Source organism: Dipodomys merriami, unplaced genomic scaffold (genome assembly GCF_024711535.1).
Source record: "Dipodomys merriami isolate MVZ:Mamm:240054 unplaced genomic scaffold, mDipMer1.0.p SCAF_7, whole genome shotgun sequence".
Lineage (NCBI taxonomy): Eukaryota > Metazoa > Chordata > Mammalia > Rodentia > Heteromyidae > Dipodomys > Dipodomys merriami.
In genome coordinates, this window is record NW_027206290.1 from 2,817,639 (window position 1) to 2,834,925 (window position 17,287).

A 17,287-nucleotide genomic window follows, 5' to 3' on the forward strand; every position below is an offset into this window, starting at 1 on the left:
AGGGTATTTTATTTGAAGAAGTTAAAGTGTGATTTTTTGAAAAAAAGATTAAGTACATATTTTTAAAAGAAATAGTCATTGGTGTTGAGATATATAATAGAGTGCTATTAAAATGTATCTAATTTTACTGTAGAGGGAATTTAGAGAAAATGCTACATAATGGCATTTTGACTCACATATCCTAACTTCATCAGAATGATGTTCATGGGGAAATTATTTCTCAATTTTCTCAATACTTTCACAAGAACATAGAATTAAATTAATCATACAAGTAATGTAAGCACCACAACACAACTCTTTGAAGAGAAATATCACATTTTAGCTACATCAGGTGTGATTGAGAGTGTTCCACACTCCTTCTTAATCCAAATGCCCTAAAAGGTCAACCCACTTGGAAGGAAACAGCAGAATTTAGAATATTGGGGATGGTGTTAGGCATCAAAATGCATTACTAGAGGATCAGTTGAGATGGTTTCTTTTCTATAAAACAATTTAATCAATATTTTGTTTTTGCCAATCCTGGAGCTTGAACTCAGGGCCTGGGCACTGTCTCTGAGCTTATTTTTTGCTCAAGGCTAACACTCTATCACTTGACCCACAGCACCACTTCCAGCTTTTTCTGTTTATGAGGTACTGAGGAATTGAATCCAGGGTTTCATGCATGCTAGGCAGGCACTCTACTACTGAGCCACATTCCAAGCCACCAATTTGATCAATATTTTGAAAAACACATGTTTTCACTGTCAGCAGGTGATATTTGCCAATACACCACTTATTACAGTAATACCAATTTCAGACAACATTTTCACAGGCTTTAATGTTTTCCCAAAATTTATCTTAATAAATAGTGGTGAGACTTACAGTTCACGACAACTTTTACTTTCTTCACATCTGGGAATGACACATCATTTTCTGCACTGCATTCATATTCCCCAGCCTGGTCCCTCGTAATTCCATAAATGTCCAAATATTGTCCATTTTCAAACGGTTTTGCTACAAAAAATATTACAACATGTTTAGTCATAACTGCCTGAGGCTTCACTTATGTAAAACAATAATCTCATGACTTTGTATGATACTGTTGACAAAATAATTCCAAATGAAACAGGGGAATTATTAAACTCTTTGTTCTCCTATTTTCAGAGGAAATTTTAGGGGAAAAAATAAGCAGAAGCAAAACAAGGGATACTATAATAACTATATCCCCAGAACAGGATATACATGTGTTCTTTTTAATTGATTGTGGTCTCCTAACCTCCTCACACATCCAATAGAGTACTGCACATTTCTATAATTGAGTTCAATAACCTCCCAGCAGTGTAGATGGAATTCACTAATATGACTTGGTACATATTGACTTTTATACAGTATGAGCTTGCAACTTGACACTTAACCTAACTAAATGTTATTTTTCTTTGGGGGAAATTTCATACTCAAGGTTTCATGCCAGATGGCTTGCTAAAAAGTATACAGCTTTACAAAATCATTGCCATATTTCTAATTCCAAAACTATTATGGTTGCCAAAAATGTAACACTGTAAACATTATATGTAAATCACCATTATGTCTCTGAAAAACAACCCTAATGACTTTCAAATCTAAGAGTTAAGTGGTTATAAAAAAACTAAATTATCCTTATTTTTTAGTGTTCCAGGGAAAGTATTCTGTTGACTGAAAATAATAGGAGATTAAAAATATAAAGATGTTCACTGATGAAAGAATGTCCTCAAGTGAATGAGATTTGAAATAAAGATTCCTTTCTTCAAGTAGAGAATTTTTATTCAGTTAATCAGAGAATCATTGGACATAAGAATCCTGATTATTAGAGGTAGGGCAAAGGAATATTGGGCCTATGTGAATTTGAAGAGCCAGGACACTTTGTACAGGACTTGGAATATTGAATTTCAGTGAAAACCAAAAAAAAAAAAATAGAAATGAAAAAAATGTTTCCATTTAATGGCATGTTTACAGTAGTCAATGAGATTTTATTCTTTATGTTACTGTCTTATAAGAACTATTAGAATGATATAGAAGGTGGACAACTAATAAGAGAATTCAATTATAGTGAATCAAACAAAACAAAATTTTGTTATGACCTTCCACATCTAAAATCTATGTCAATTAATTTTCCCTGTATGTTTCCTTGCCTGGGCCTGTATTAAGGTATTTCACAAGCTATCCTCCCAGTTCTATGACCTTGATAATTAAAAACTTGAATTTAGAATATTCAGAACTGGGATTACTTTTTCATCTATCCACCTGTTATCAAGTTGTAGGTGGAGATGAACTAGACTTCTGAGATGACAGTCGATATATTAGTTTGAGCATCTGGATATAAGCTTATAAAAATAACAGTTAACTTCACGATGTAAATTCTTATAATTTGATTTTATAAATTTTCTTGTAGCTCATCTCATTTCATGTACTTAACATTAGTACACTAATACAATTACAATATCTGTTTTCTATAAGTTATCCTGTTCTCTCTGATAAAGATAAGCTAGGCTCAAGTGTGTCTGTGATAACCACTGATATGTAGAGGAGTAACTCCTTATTTTTACAAAAAAAGAATTTTTCAAATAAACTTGAATTATAAAGTAAGAACCAAATCAAATATGAACTAACCTAAGTGGGGCCTGTGATATGTTCTATAAGAATGAAATGACCACATTTGTGATTATACAGTTACGCCAACCAAAAGAGAAAAAACATTGTAAACAATGTAAAGACAAATATATTAGGATCGAACTCATTTTTAGTATGAAAATGTTCTTTTTAAATCCTCCTATTACTTGATAATACAGTTTTTAAAAATGTTATCTCCAAAATACCTGCCCTGAAAACAAGTACATAACGTAATCAATTTCAATAATCAAATGTTATCTAATTGTTAAATAATCTATTATTGTTTTGATGTTTATGTATAGAAGAAATATGAGCAACATATTTTAAAGTATTAAACCATAAGTATATTGGATTTATATGTCTACCAGAAGTCAGTAAGCACAGTGAAAAATTAGAAAAAATAAGTTTAGAACATAAAGATGTAAGGTTTGTTTGGTTTTGTTTTTGTTTTGTCCGTAGTGAGACTGGAACTCATGAACTCAGGGTCTGGCAGTGTCCCTGAGCTCTTTTTTTCAAAGCTAGTGCTTTACCACTTTGAGCCATAACACTACTTCCAATGCAAGGAATTTTGCTATTTCCTTTTTGTTTCTTTATCCTGAAGGGCAAAACATCAGTTTCTGAAAGACTGAAGGCAAATATAAGAAGCTGTATGACAAAAATCTGACCACTGCCAGGATAATCATATGAGAACACTACAGTGGGCTCCATTCATATCTACTGAATCTATGTTTCTGAAGCTGACTTAAGCACATTTGAGTAACCTTCTCCAGCCCACCACAAAATGAAGTCTGTGTTTACTACTACAAGAGTTGCCAGTCAATATTCTGTTCTCAGTCTTGGTGTCACTAGAGTCAAATTCCAGACTCAAAATTTAGACTTGCTTTTCCCAAGATATAAACCCTGAAGTCTGTTACTAGTCCATAATTTGCTTGGCTGCTTCTTTGGGTTTTGTTGTACTCTATTTTCTTTAGTATTGATTCATTAACTTAGTTCTATATGCAAGGGAAAATCTTTAACTACTCAATTAATTTGGGGGCACAGTTCAGTAAGATGCAGCCAGTTCATACATGTGATTCAAGTCAACCTATCATCCAAAATGAAAGAAAAAGATCAAACTCAAAGGCCACAGAGAAATAGAGACAAGAGGATTATCAATAAACCAAAGCTTTGCATGGTTACTGAGGGGCAGGCACTCTCTAAGTGTGTTTATTATAAATGTAAGACATTGGGCTGTATCATATTTCCTGGGATGCCAATTATGCATGCGGATAAGATGTAAGCTCATTGTGATATTGCAGCCCTCTTCTGATTGAAGGTTTTATAACTGCCCAGTGCTTCAGTAGTTTCTGGTTTGTTCATTTCTATGACCCTAGCTCTAACATGATGCCTGAAGCAATATATATTTTGCAAATACGTATTGAAAAAACACATACATTGATAAATGAACTAATAAAATCACATATACCAACTCCTGCTTTAGAAGTTACCTCTTCCCTTTTAGAGTTGTGAAGAAAGAAAAGGACAAAAACTAAAGTTGTTATCCTTGCTGACATCTTGATGTGACAGCTGGTGAAACGAGTGAGAATAATCTGTACAGTTGTCATAGATCCTTTTTGATATCATAAACACTAGCAAAAACCCTAAATATAATGCTGAGCAATAAAAGTTAGTACTTCCTACAATATCAATACTTCATAGACTCTTCCAAGTAGAGATATGTTTTTAACAAAAAATGGAGAACTATAGAAGTTCTATAAGGTTTCAATGATACTTTCTTTAACAGGAAGTAAAGTAGTTGTACTTCATAATATTTTTCTGGTACTAGTTTCTGATACAAACTTGATACAACCTTGACCAGGAGGTTTTTTGTTTGTCTGTTTGTTTTTAGTCATATTTTTGTTAGTCATGGAGCTTGTACTCTGGGCCTGGGAGCTGTCTCTCAGTTCCCCAGCTCAAGGCTAGTGTTCTACCACTTGAGCCACAGTGCCACTTCTGGATTTCTGGTGGTTTATTGGAGATAAGAGTCTCACAGACTTTCCTATCGGGGCTGGCTTTGAACCATGTTCCTCAGATCTCAGCCTCCAGAGTAGCTAGGATTACAACCATGAGCCTCTAGAGCCCGGCAACCAGGAGGAATTCTATGTGGGTCATTCAACAATACCTAGATTTGGCTTTATGTTTGATGAGGAATGTGAATATTCCTTAATATTGCATATAAAAACTGAACTGTAATATGTTGGTATTTCTCTACAGTATTGAGATAACTTAAAAATTAAAAACCGTGGAGAACCACAAAATCTTTACAAAAGGTATTACAAAGCAGATGGCAAATGGTATTCACACAATAGAATTTTTAACAGAAGTACCCCCCACTACTTACTTAGCCAGATGAAAACTTTAAAGCAATAATGAAGTGCTAAGGCATTTTTGCTCAGAGTGGAGCTCTCAGCCCCCTGAAATCTGTGGTCTTGGATGTAATACGTAGTCCTGCTGAGTTTTCAGCAGGATATTCCTTTGGGAATCTTTACAAAACTCTCCAGAGTTCATCCTTAGCTGTCTTTTCAGCACTGTTTGCACCTTCCCACTCCTCCAGCATAATCCTTCATTTTAATGACAACTTCAGAGATTCAGTCATGTCTCAGCTACTTTGTACATACAGTTGTAAGAAGAAAATATTCCTCATCACATGTGATTAAAGACCTCTCACCTTGGTCTTCTTCTAATTTATCTCCTTTGGGAAGTTTCCCAGACTTAGGCTAGCTTAACTGCAATGGCATGCAGTTTATAAAAAATTAAAAAGAATAACTAGCTCCTTTCTTAATCTCTTGGATGCTATTTTATTTTATTTTTGTATGTTTTTAAATTGTAAAAATACTGTACAGAGGGGTTACAGTTACATAAGTAAGGTAATGAGTACATTTCCTATTGAGCATTGTTGTCTCCTCCTTTGTTTTTCCCCTACCATCCCCTCCCTCCCCTCCCACATCTACAACTATTCCCACCTGCCCCCCACAGAAGTTGTAAAGTTTGTTTTCAACATGGTGTCTTGTACATATCATTGTTACAATGGGTCAACCTGTATCCCTATTTGAGCATTTTGCTTTTTCCCCACTTCTCCCCAAATTAGAGAAGTGTATATACAAGATGCAAGGCACCAGCATGAAATACAGTGAAAACAGGGGTTAAACTGTGGGGGGAGGAACATACAAAGAAACAAAAAATCACATAGTACATTATAAATATGTTAAAAACAATAGCAAGAAGGAAAAAACATATTTGTGTCCTTATCTTGGGGGTCATTTCACTTAATATCATCTTACATAACTTTTGACCTTTTCTGCTTGTCCTAGACATATACTAGTTATTGCAAATAAGGGAAACCATGGGACCTATGTTTCTTGGGGCCTGGGTTACTTCACTTAATTTTACATGTGTTTCTACTTTTATGCAATGAGTCACACTCATTCATCCATTGTATATTGCTTCAGTTCTACTGCATTCATTTTCCTTCGCATTATACAATGTTAAAGGACGTTGTGAGTTCATTCCATTTCATTGCATTCTATATATTAACAAAATCCTGAGTGAACTATTTAACCTCTGGAATTCAAACACCTGAATTCAACATGACATTTCCACTTAGATGTTTCAAAGTCAACTCAAATCAACATAACCAAAGTCAGATGTGTCTTTCCTGTCAAGTCTACAATTACATTTCTGTTCTTAGTTGTAGTGCTTTGATTATCAAGCCAGAAACCTTAGCACCAACACTCATTGACAATGCTTTTACCTCAGTCACTCATCATATATTCTGTTAGTTCTATCTCCTCAAGCGTTTCCAAAAACTACTGTAGAAACTCCTGTCTTTGTTACTAACTCAGGAATGCATAGTCTTCTGTAACAGTGGTTACAGAATGCTTTGCAAAGTTCCTTCCATTATTTACAAAATAATTATCACACAACTAGACACAGTAGTTCAAGTCTGCAATTGTAGCTTCTTGAGAAGCACTAATATTGAGGGTTCAAAGCCAGCAGGGCAAAGAGAAATTTGTGAAAATCTATGTCAGCCAATAATAGGTGGCATCTGTAATTCCAAGAGACATAGGGAAGCATAAGTGGAAATATAGCATCCCAAGCTAGCCTAAGTAAAGTGAGACCCCACATTGAAAATAACAAAGGAAAAGAGGAACCAGAGGGATGTTCAAATGGTGGAATACTTGTTTTGCATGTGTGAGGCCCGGAGTTCAATCCTCAGAATTTACAAACAATAGAAAAGACAGACAAATCACACTTTCAAGGCAGTCTTGAAAAATATATAGATAGGCTTTCCTAGTTACTTATTTCTTGAAACTGAAATAAAAGATATGTTGGATGTTGTTTTTACATTAATGAGAGTAATTTCCCATCAGCTTTTTATCTACTGGCATGTCTGAGGTTATGAAAGTGTTTGTAACATGTATGAATTATAACATACTGTGTAGTTATGGATATGAGATTAAGATATGGACTATCTGGGCTGAAATCTCGGTTATGTCTTTATATAAGGGACTTAATCTTTAGATTATTATCTGTGACATGTGAGAATAATAACAGGATCTGGCTTATATGATTGTGGTGAAGAGTGAATAGAAGTAAAATGATTAGGACACTGTACAGATAATAAGAATGTAAAAAAGAAATGTGTTAACTATTATTATAATGTACACAGGTTTAGGCATGCCAGAGAGGTTAGTTTAAGTAGATTTTCCTTATTAACAGTTATGGAGATGAGCAAATCAGGATTCATGCTTCTGCCTTAATATAATATTTAATAGCAACTAGAAGTGAGACTAAGGAAGTCTCAGGGATGGTAGGGGGAAAACAAAGGAGGAGGTAACAATGCTTGCTAGGAAATGTACTCATAAACTTGCTCATGTAACTGTAACCTCTGTACAGTATTTGTACAATAAAAAAACATATAACAAAGAAGCATTGATAGCAATGGCTGGTTAGGTTCACATGTCACTGCAGGAGTTCAGTAAACACATCTGTTTTATACATCTCCAGATAGGATTGATGGTTTTTCTCATATTGGAGTCACTTTCTCTGTTCTGGAGTTCTCAAGGACAGTGTAACCATTATTCTTCATTGTCCTAGAGATGTATGAACGTGTATGCACCCATGTAAGGCTATGTTTATTTATGTACTTTCACACACCAGCCTCCTTAGTTAGACATGGCTCCAAACAGCATTCAAAGATACCTATAAGCTTCAGGTTTCTAAGGAGCACTGCAGGCTGAGATAAAGATCTTGTGGTCAGCATTCTTAAAGAGTGGATCTGTCTGTTACCTGGACCTTTCTATCCTTCACTTCCACCAGCTAACTTCCCAGCTTTCAGTTCCCTGCTTGAAAATTATATCCTCAAAGAAAACTTTTTAAACTGTATCTACTTCCCAGTCTAGTAACTCTACATTATATGCTTATAAAAATGATAAAAAAAAATTTGCACTAACTCTGTGTGACTCACTGCCATTTATTTTTCCTATTAGAATATGAATATGTGAGATCAAAGTCTACATTCTATTTCATGCCAAGTGTGGAATCTATAGTTGTTGGCTATTTGATTAAAGAAAAACAATAAAATAGCCCAGAAAAGACAGCTTTTCTTTAGAAAAGAGAGTAAACATCTTTTTCAATTAGTGGCTAGTCATGCCACCATAAATAAAAATGATAGTTGTTCTCCTTCAATCCTTATCAGTACAGGTAAAGTATTATACTTAATGATTTAAACATTTAATTCATCAGTAAATTTTAGCTAAATTTATGAGGCAATTTCCAATCTCATTGACCTGTTCAATCTATTCATTTTGAATCTAAAAATTCAACTGTGAGTTGAAAATATTATAAAGCAAAACTGTCTCTATTGAAGATGTACAGCTATTTCCTTGCCACTATTCATTAAATAGTTCCTCATAACAGCTACTTATGTAATATTTAGATTTTATTCAGTAATTAATGTAATCTTAGAGATTAAAGTACTTGAAGGCAGCACATAGGTTATATGAAGATATTTTGCCATTTTAGGTAAGGGACTTAAGCATCTATGAAGTTTCACATTGTATATAGTCCTAGCATTAGTTTTTCACAGACAAGGATTGGTATCTAGGGTAAGAGTAAGATTATAATGGTAATAAAGTCACTAAATATTTGGCTATTGAACCTAGTGTGAGACTGAACATACAGAACTAAATCCAAAACAAGTGTTGGCTCTTTTTGTAAGAGCTGTATTAGTTTACTTCCTTCCTTTATTTCTTTTTTTTACTTTTTTTTTGTTGTGAGCACTGGAGTTTGGACTCAAGACATCAAGCAAGCTGCCTTGCTTGCTCAACTGACTCACTACAAACTGATCCACATGTACAGACCAACATTTTCTGGTTGTTTTGGAAGATGAAGTCTTTAGACATTTCAGCTTTGGCTGGATTTGAATTGCCAGGCTCTTGCATAGCTAAAATTACAGACTTGAATTACTGGTTCTTTGATAATTGTATTAACAAAGGCTCTCACTCTAAGATTAAGGACCAGGTGTGGTGGCTCAGGTCTGTAATTCTAGCTCTTCAGAAGGCTGAGAGCAGAATTATCATGTCATGAGACCATTCAAGACCATATCAAAATAGTAAGTAAAAAATGTGATGGGGGTTTGACTCAATCATAGAGCACCTGCCCAGCAAGGGTAAGTTCCTCAGTCCAAATCCCACTTAGACTAAAAACAGAACTAGATTAGGGCATGTATATATAATTGATGTTAACATTAAAGCCCAATCAAAAGATGTTAATGTTTATCTTTGAAAGAGTTTCTATGGTTGACATAAAAAATTACCATTCATTTACTGGCATAATATAAGCATTCAAATTTATGCCTCACAGCTATGTGGGTCAGAAGGTCAGTTTGATTCTATAATAAACATAATCATAATTTGCATTAAGTATGCACCTCCTAATCATTGGAGTAATTAATTATATGGCAAAATATATTTTGCAGATAGGATTACATTATGAATCTTAAGTAAAATAAGTTGCAAAAATTGAATCAAATCACATGATTCTTTGGAAGTAGAAGAGGAAGGTAAAACATTGAAGAAGAGGAGGAGGAGGAAGAGAAGGAACAGGAGGAGGAGGAGGAGGAGGAGGAGGAAGAAGAGGTGATGGTGGTGGTGGTGGTGGTGGTGGTGGTGGTGGCGGCGGCGGTGGCAGTGGTGGTGATGGAGGTGGAGGAGGAGGAGGAGGATTCTACCAGCCATTAATGTTCAAGATAGTGAGGTAGAGCATGGGCGGATGGAACATTCCTCAGTGACAGCAAGGCATTGATTCTCCTACAAATAAGGAAATCCAAATGCAGAAGACTTAACACCTTGCTTCCAGCTCATGAGACCAGTACTTAGGTCCTATATTGTCCACCAAGTTTAAGTAAATATATCTATTGTCTTTTGAGAACACACTTTTATTACTTCTACATTAATATTGGTTTTCACTATAACAAAATTAGCATTAGAGATACAAGAGTCATTGCTAGAATCTTCTTTATTTGTACATTTGGGCTGTTTGAAGAACAAATATGCTTACAATTGGAGTCCATTAGACACTAAAGGACTTTGGTGGCCATCAGTTGAGGACAATTTCCATCTTCTAGAGGGTGTTATTCTCTGGTTTATATTTTCTTCTTGCTTTTGCTTCACTGGAAAGTGTTGAGCTAAGGCCTCCCTCTTTAACGTCTTTTTCCTTTACTCTAGTCACATATTTCTGATTCCTTCCTATGTGTAATGGTAGTCTGGGTGCCAACAGCAAACCCTTGTAATCCTACCTACTCAGGAGGTTGAGCTCTGAAGATCATAGTCCAAAGCCAGCCTGGGCACAAATATGTGTGAGACTTTCTCTATTGAAACATCAAAATAAAACAAAGCTAGAGCTGTAGTTTAGCTCAAGTAGTAGAGCACTAGCCTAGAGCAAAATGTGCAGAGCCAGTACTCATGCCTTGAGTTCAAGCCCCAGAACCAGCACCACGCATACATATCCATATATATACATATATATATATATATATATATATATATTTGTAAAAGGGACATCAAAATATATGGAGAAATACATACATGTGTTTATGTGTTATGTGTATATATATTTATAAAAGGGGATTATTGTTGTTTTTACATCATGTACATAATTAACTTTGATTAAATTACTATATATATATGTTACTCTTTCTCAATCTCATTCCATCTCCTCCTCCTTTTTAGAAGTTGCTAGTGAGTTTCATTAATAAATGTATACTATTCACCTCTGTCTACCTCTTCTTTCCTTCTTCCTCCCATCAACATTCTCTCTCAACAATTTTCTTCTACATGTCATAATATGTTTTTCTCTCTATCTTCTCTTACACTTTGAAAAATTCATGTGACTTAATGGAACCCATTTTCTAAATCCAAATTAACCCCTATCCATGACCATAATAACTTTTATTCCACAACCAAAATAATATCTGAAAGATAACATAGTCCAACTTCCAAGCATAGTGGCCATTATTCTATTTAACCAAGTTTTCCATTCACTCATAGCTATTTGCACATAGAAATTATACTTCATATATGATTTTAATGACAGTAGAAAAAAAGTGTTGTGATTTATTAAGTTTCTAGGTCATTAATTCCTATAAGTATGAGTAGGTCCCAGAAAAATGAATTCAATAAAGATATTCTTTTTGAGGCAAAAATCATTTTGAGAATATACCATAAATATATCAGGTAATATAATTGTGGAAGAATTGTTAGAGCATCGAAATAATGGAGTTTGAAGGAGCAATGAGAATAGGATGTATTAGAGTAAAAGAAATTATTTCAGAAAAACACAGAGATTCCTTTTCTTTGATCTGGCGCATACAATCTGAGTCTTGTGTGAGACTCACAAAGGTTCATCATGGCAAACAGTCACTACTGAAATCTTTTAGCATTACCATCAATAATCAAAGTAGACCATTGCTGGAAAAAGTAAAATTTATGAGTGAGTCTGGATGGGATGATTAGCCAAGAGTTGAATTTCTCCATCATAATATCTATGTCTTCCATGTCTCCTAAAGTTGTAATCAAGATTCTGACTGGGAGAAAAATGAGGAAGAGGGATAACAAGTTCAACAAGAAATGTACTCACTATCTTACTTATGTAACTGTAACCCCTCTGTACATCACCTTGACAATAAACAAAACAAATGAAAAAAATTATGGGGGTCATCTACTGAGATGACTATAACACATTTCAAGAGCAAATGAAATAACCAATAAGTAAAAAAGCTCACGGTTTTGATTTTATCTTTCACTTGTTTGGAACACTCCACCAGATAGTACTGAAAGAGAATCTTGAGAGCACAAGCCATCTTTTTTCCTGCTTTTCTTCTTATCTTTCCATTTATGTATTCAGTTTATGAACATTAATTTGACATCATTATATCTGATCAGTGAACAAGCTTACTTACTTGCATTTTAGAAAGCTTACAGCTTATGGAAAACAAAAGAAAAAGGTAATTTCAAGCATGTCTTCTAACTACTAATTTAAGTATACAATGATGCATTTTCATAATTGTGCTATCATAATCTCAAAGTGATTATGAAATTTTGGCTCAGCCTGAACATTAACTTCATAAGCATAATAAATCTGGACCTATACACAGAAGATATAGCCCAAAGGACTTATATTCTATGAAATAAATTTAAATTATCACTGGAGGAATCATTAAAACAGTATAGATAAAAGAATAATGATATATTTTTAATATTTAATTTTAAAGAAATGCAACCCTGAGATGCTTTACTTTATCATATTATAAAACAAAAACCAGGCATAAACTTCTAGTAACAATGTTTACAGAAATGGGCAAAACCCACAAAACAAACATTTTCAGACACTGGGAAACTGAAAGCACAGGCCAATGATCTCTGAAAATAAGGAAGTTATCAAAATGAGCCTCATAGTTGATTTTCATTGCTCACTGTCTGGAAGCAATTTCAAGGCTCTAAGCTCAAGGACGAAGAATCCAGACTCATGTGGTCATGTTGAGTTGAAGGAGAGGTTGTAATTCATGCAGGACAAAGAATAACAAGGTGTAGTTAAAGTTTTAAGGAGGAAAACCCAACACAGATCAAAGATATGAAAAGCAACAGGTAACTCTGTCTTTAACAAGGTCTAGATTGTGTATTCATAGAAAGAAATCTCACAACACTGAGGCAAAATCAACTGGGGATTTTATTTGCAAAATATATTCTACATATCAAACAATATGAAGTGATATTGATTTTTGATAGTCAAGAATGTAATCATCAGAGTTACTAATTGAGGCTTCAGATGCTGAAGACATATGCATAAAGCTGAAATACTCTTTCATCCTGCCTTTTATAACTCAAGAACAAAATTTAATAAATTGAAATGATGTATAAGTGATATAAATGCATGTTAGAAAAATGCCACCATCATTTGAAAGAACAAAGAAAATCTAATAACACAACAATCTCACAATATTATATTTATTACAGATAAATTGGTCAACAGAAAGATAACATAAAAGTATACAGATAATAAAACTATCCAATATTTCAAAATAGTTGGAAATTACTATTATTTTCAATATTCAAGAATAAAATGGGGAAAAATTAGAATGGAAGAAAGACAGCCTCTTCAGCAAATGGTGCTGGCAAAATTGGTTAATCACTTGTAGAAACCTAAAGCTAGATCCTTATATATCACCCTGTACCAGAATCAACTCCAAATGGATCAAAGACATCAGAGTCAAAGCAGACACTCTGAAAATATTACAGGATGGAATAGGAGAAACCCTAGGTCTCCTTGGTACAGGCTGAGAATTTCTTAATAGAGACCCATAAACACAACAAATGAAAGAAAGGTTGAACAAATGGGATTGCATAAAATTGCAGAGCTTGTGCATGGCAAAGGACATAGCTAGCAAGATCAATAGAAAGCCAAGCGATTGGGAGAAGATCTTCACTAGCCATACAATGGACAAGGGTCTCATATCCAAAGTATACCTGGAACTCAAAAAATTAAATCCCCCAACAACAAATCCTCAAAGAAACAACTGCTCAATAAATAAGTGGGCTAAAGATTAAAGAGAAACTTCTCTGAAGGAGAAAGAAGGATGGCCAATAGACACATGAAGAAATGTTCAACCTCTCTAGACATAAAAGAATTGCAAATCAAAACAACATTGAGATACCACTTCACCCCAGTTAGAATGGCTAAAATCAAGAACTCTAATAACAACAGATGCTGGATGGGGATATGCATTGTTGGTGGGAGTGTAAACTTGTTCAACCACTTTGGAAAGTAGTATGGAGGTTCCTCAAAAGACTCCACATAGAGCTCCCTTATGACTCAGCAATCCCACTTTATCCAAATGTTTACAAACAAGACCACACTAAAGCTACCAGCACAACTATGTTTATTGCAGCATTATTTACCATAGCTAAGATATGGAACTAATGCAGATGCCCCTCAGTAGATGAATGGATCAAGAAAATGTGGTATATATACACAATGGAATCTTATGCCTCCATCAGAAAGAATGACATTGCTACATTTGTTAGGAAATGGAAAGACTTGGAAAAAATTATATGAAGTGAAGTAAGCCAGGCCCAAAGAAACATAGGTCCCTTGGTTTCCCTTATTTGCAATTACTAGGATATATCTGAAACAAACCGAAATGGTCATATAAGTTGATGTTAGGGGAAATGATCCTCAAGAAAAGGATTCAAATGTATTTTTTTTCTTTCTTGCGATTGTTTCTAACACATTTATAAAATTATTTCTTTGTTGCTTTGTATGTCCCTCCCCCACAGTACAACCCGTGTTTTCACTGTATTTTTGGAGGGGAAGGGAAAAAACTAATTGTTTAAATAGGGATACAGGTGGATCCATTGCAACAGTGAGATGTACAGGATGTTATGCTGAAAAATGAACTTTACAACTTTTGCTGGGGGGCTGGGGGGGAAGGGAAAGTGGAAGGGGAGCAGGGGAAGATGGGAAGGGGAAACAAAGCTGGAGGCAACAACGCTTGATAAGAAATGCACTCATTGCCTTGACCATGTAATTGTAATCCCTCTGTATGGAATTTTCACAATAAAAAAAAAAGAAAAAAATGGGATTATCATTAGAAATGAAAACTAGAAAAAAATCATTAAGACATTTTTTTCATCAGACTAAGGACATTATAAAATGAAATACTGAAAGAAATTAGTAGATCATGACACTTAAGTGAAGTAATATTTAGCTTTAAGGTATAGCAAGAATAGGTAGCATTTCTTTTCCCCCCCCTTTTTTCTTTTAATCATTTTTTATTGTCAAGTTGGTGTACAGAGGGATTATAGTACATAAGTAAGGTAATAAGTACATTTCTTCTCAAAACTGTTACGCCTTCCCTCATTTTTCTCCTACTTTCCATCTTCCACAACCTCCACTTCCAAGTTGTACAGATCACTTCTAGCATCTTCTCTTGTGTATAACACTGTTGTGTATAACCCCTGGTCCTTTGTCTCAACATTCTGTTGTTCCCCTTCCCTTCCCTAATTCAAATGAACATATATACAAGACCAGGGTATCAGAGTCAAATACAGTGACAACAGGGGTTATACCATGGGGGGAACAGATAAAGAAAATGTGGTCTGTATACACAATGGGATTCCATACTTCCATCAGAAAGAATGACATTGCCCATTCCTAAGAAATGGAAAGACCTGGAAAAAATCATATTAAGTGAAATAAGCCAGACTCAAAGAAACATAAGCTCCATGATTCCCCTCATTTGTAGTAAGTAGTATATGTTTAGAATATTCCTAGCAGAGAATCACAGGAGTGGGGAGGGTGAGTAGAGGGAAAGTAGGAGAAAATGAAGAAAGATAAAACAAGTTTGACAAGAAATATACTTATTACATTACTTATGTAACTGTAACCCCTCTTTAATACATAACCTTGACTATAAAATATTAAGATTTACAGTATAAAATATTAAAATGTAGAATACACTGAAAAATAGCTATGTAGGGCTGAGAAGGTGGCTCAGTGGTAGAGCGCATGCCTTGCATGCCAGAGGCCCTGGGTTCGATTCCTCAGCACCACATAAGCAAAAAGAAAAAAAAGCTGGAAATGGTGCTATGGCTCAAGTGGTAGAGCGCTAGCCTTGAGCTGAAGAGCTGAGGGACAGTGCCCAGGCCCAGAGTTCAGGCCCCATAACCGGACCCCAAAAAAAAAAATAGCTATGTACATATGACTATATAAAATGATATTAATTGAAATGAACTACAAGATATGAAAACAAGTGTTTTTTCCCCTTAGTGTACTGTATGAAGTCATTTCTTTTTTCTTCACTTTTTATTTTTCCTTTGCTTTACCTCCTATTATCACTGTTATTGATTTTGGTACCCCTTGCCTTTTATATAAGTTTATTTGATTCAGGGATGGGAATGGAAATTACAGAAATGATAAGAAAAGGAAAAATGCTGAAGCAATGTGACAGTGATACAAGACACTATGTTGGAAATCAACTTTACAAATTGTGGGGAGAGTAGGGGGCAAGGGATAAGAGAGAAAATGAAAGAGGAGATAACAATGTTCGACAAGACTTATACTCTTTTACAATAAAAATATAATATAATTTAAATTGAAAAAAACTCAAAAAATGAAGAGATGGAAAAGGGAAGAACAAATGAAAGCTAAAGTAATCAGATCATGGAAAGAATAAAAAGTAAGTCCATAAAACAACCAGTGGCCATACCATAAAGACATTCAATTAAATCAAAACCTGGTCATTTAAAAGATCATAAAAATCAGTAAAACTTTCCAAGTTGATACAAAATAGAAATAGAAATAACACAAATACTCATATAAATAAAATGAGAGAACATAGTGTACTTTTAAGACTGGATGACTACTAAGCAAATATTCATTTTATATTTTATTTTGTTGTAAATTATATGAATTAATAATAATTATAGTTATTTATATTAATTATAATTAATTAATTATAATTAATTTATAGCTATAATTATATAATCAATTATATTTATTAGTTAATTATAATTAACTTATAATTATAATTTATAATTATTCAATTCACAATTTATAATATATTTTTATTTTGTTGTAAATTATATTTTATTTTGATGCACAGAGAGTTACAGTATTGACAAGATGATGTTACATAAGTAAGGTAGTGAGTATATTTCTTGTTTGTTTTTTTTTTATTTTTTTTATTTTGGGGTCCGGTTATGGGGCCTGAACTCTGGGCCTAGGTGCTGTCCCTCAGCTCTTCAGCTCAAGGCTAGCGCTCTACCACTTGAGCCACAGCGCCACTTCCGGCTTTTTTCTTTTTGCTTATGTGGTGCTGAGGAATCGAACCCAGGGCCTCAGGCATGCAAGGCAAGCGCTCCACCACTGAGCCACCTTCCCAGCCCGTGAGTATATTTCTTGTTGAAATTGTTACCCCCTTCCTTCATTTTTCTACCACTATCCCTTCCCCTACTCCTCTCCCCCACCCCAGAAATTGTAAATTTGATTTCCCACACAGTGTCTTGTGAGTATCACTGTTGCATTGGGTCACACTTTGTCCTTGTTTCACCATTTTGTTATCCCC

The 17,287-nt window shown here is 34.5% G+C and overlaps 1 protein-coding gene across 1 annotated transcript in view; it reads right to left on the reverse strand.

The window, feature by feature from the left end:
* Positions 1–17,287, reverse strand: part of Negr1 (neuronal growth regulator 1) — an 876,873-nt gene that overhangs the window by 313,644 nt on the left and 545,942 nt on the right. The window contains exon 4 of the mRNA XM_070007283.1: positions 862–993. Within this exon, the coding sequence (XP_069863384.1) occupies positions 862–993 (132 nt within the window). The remainder of the gene's footprint in view (positions 1–861; positions 994–17,287) is intronic.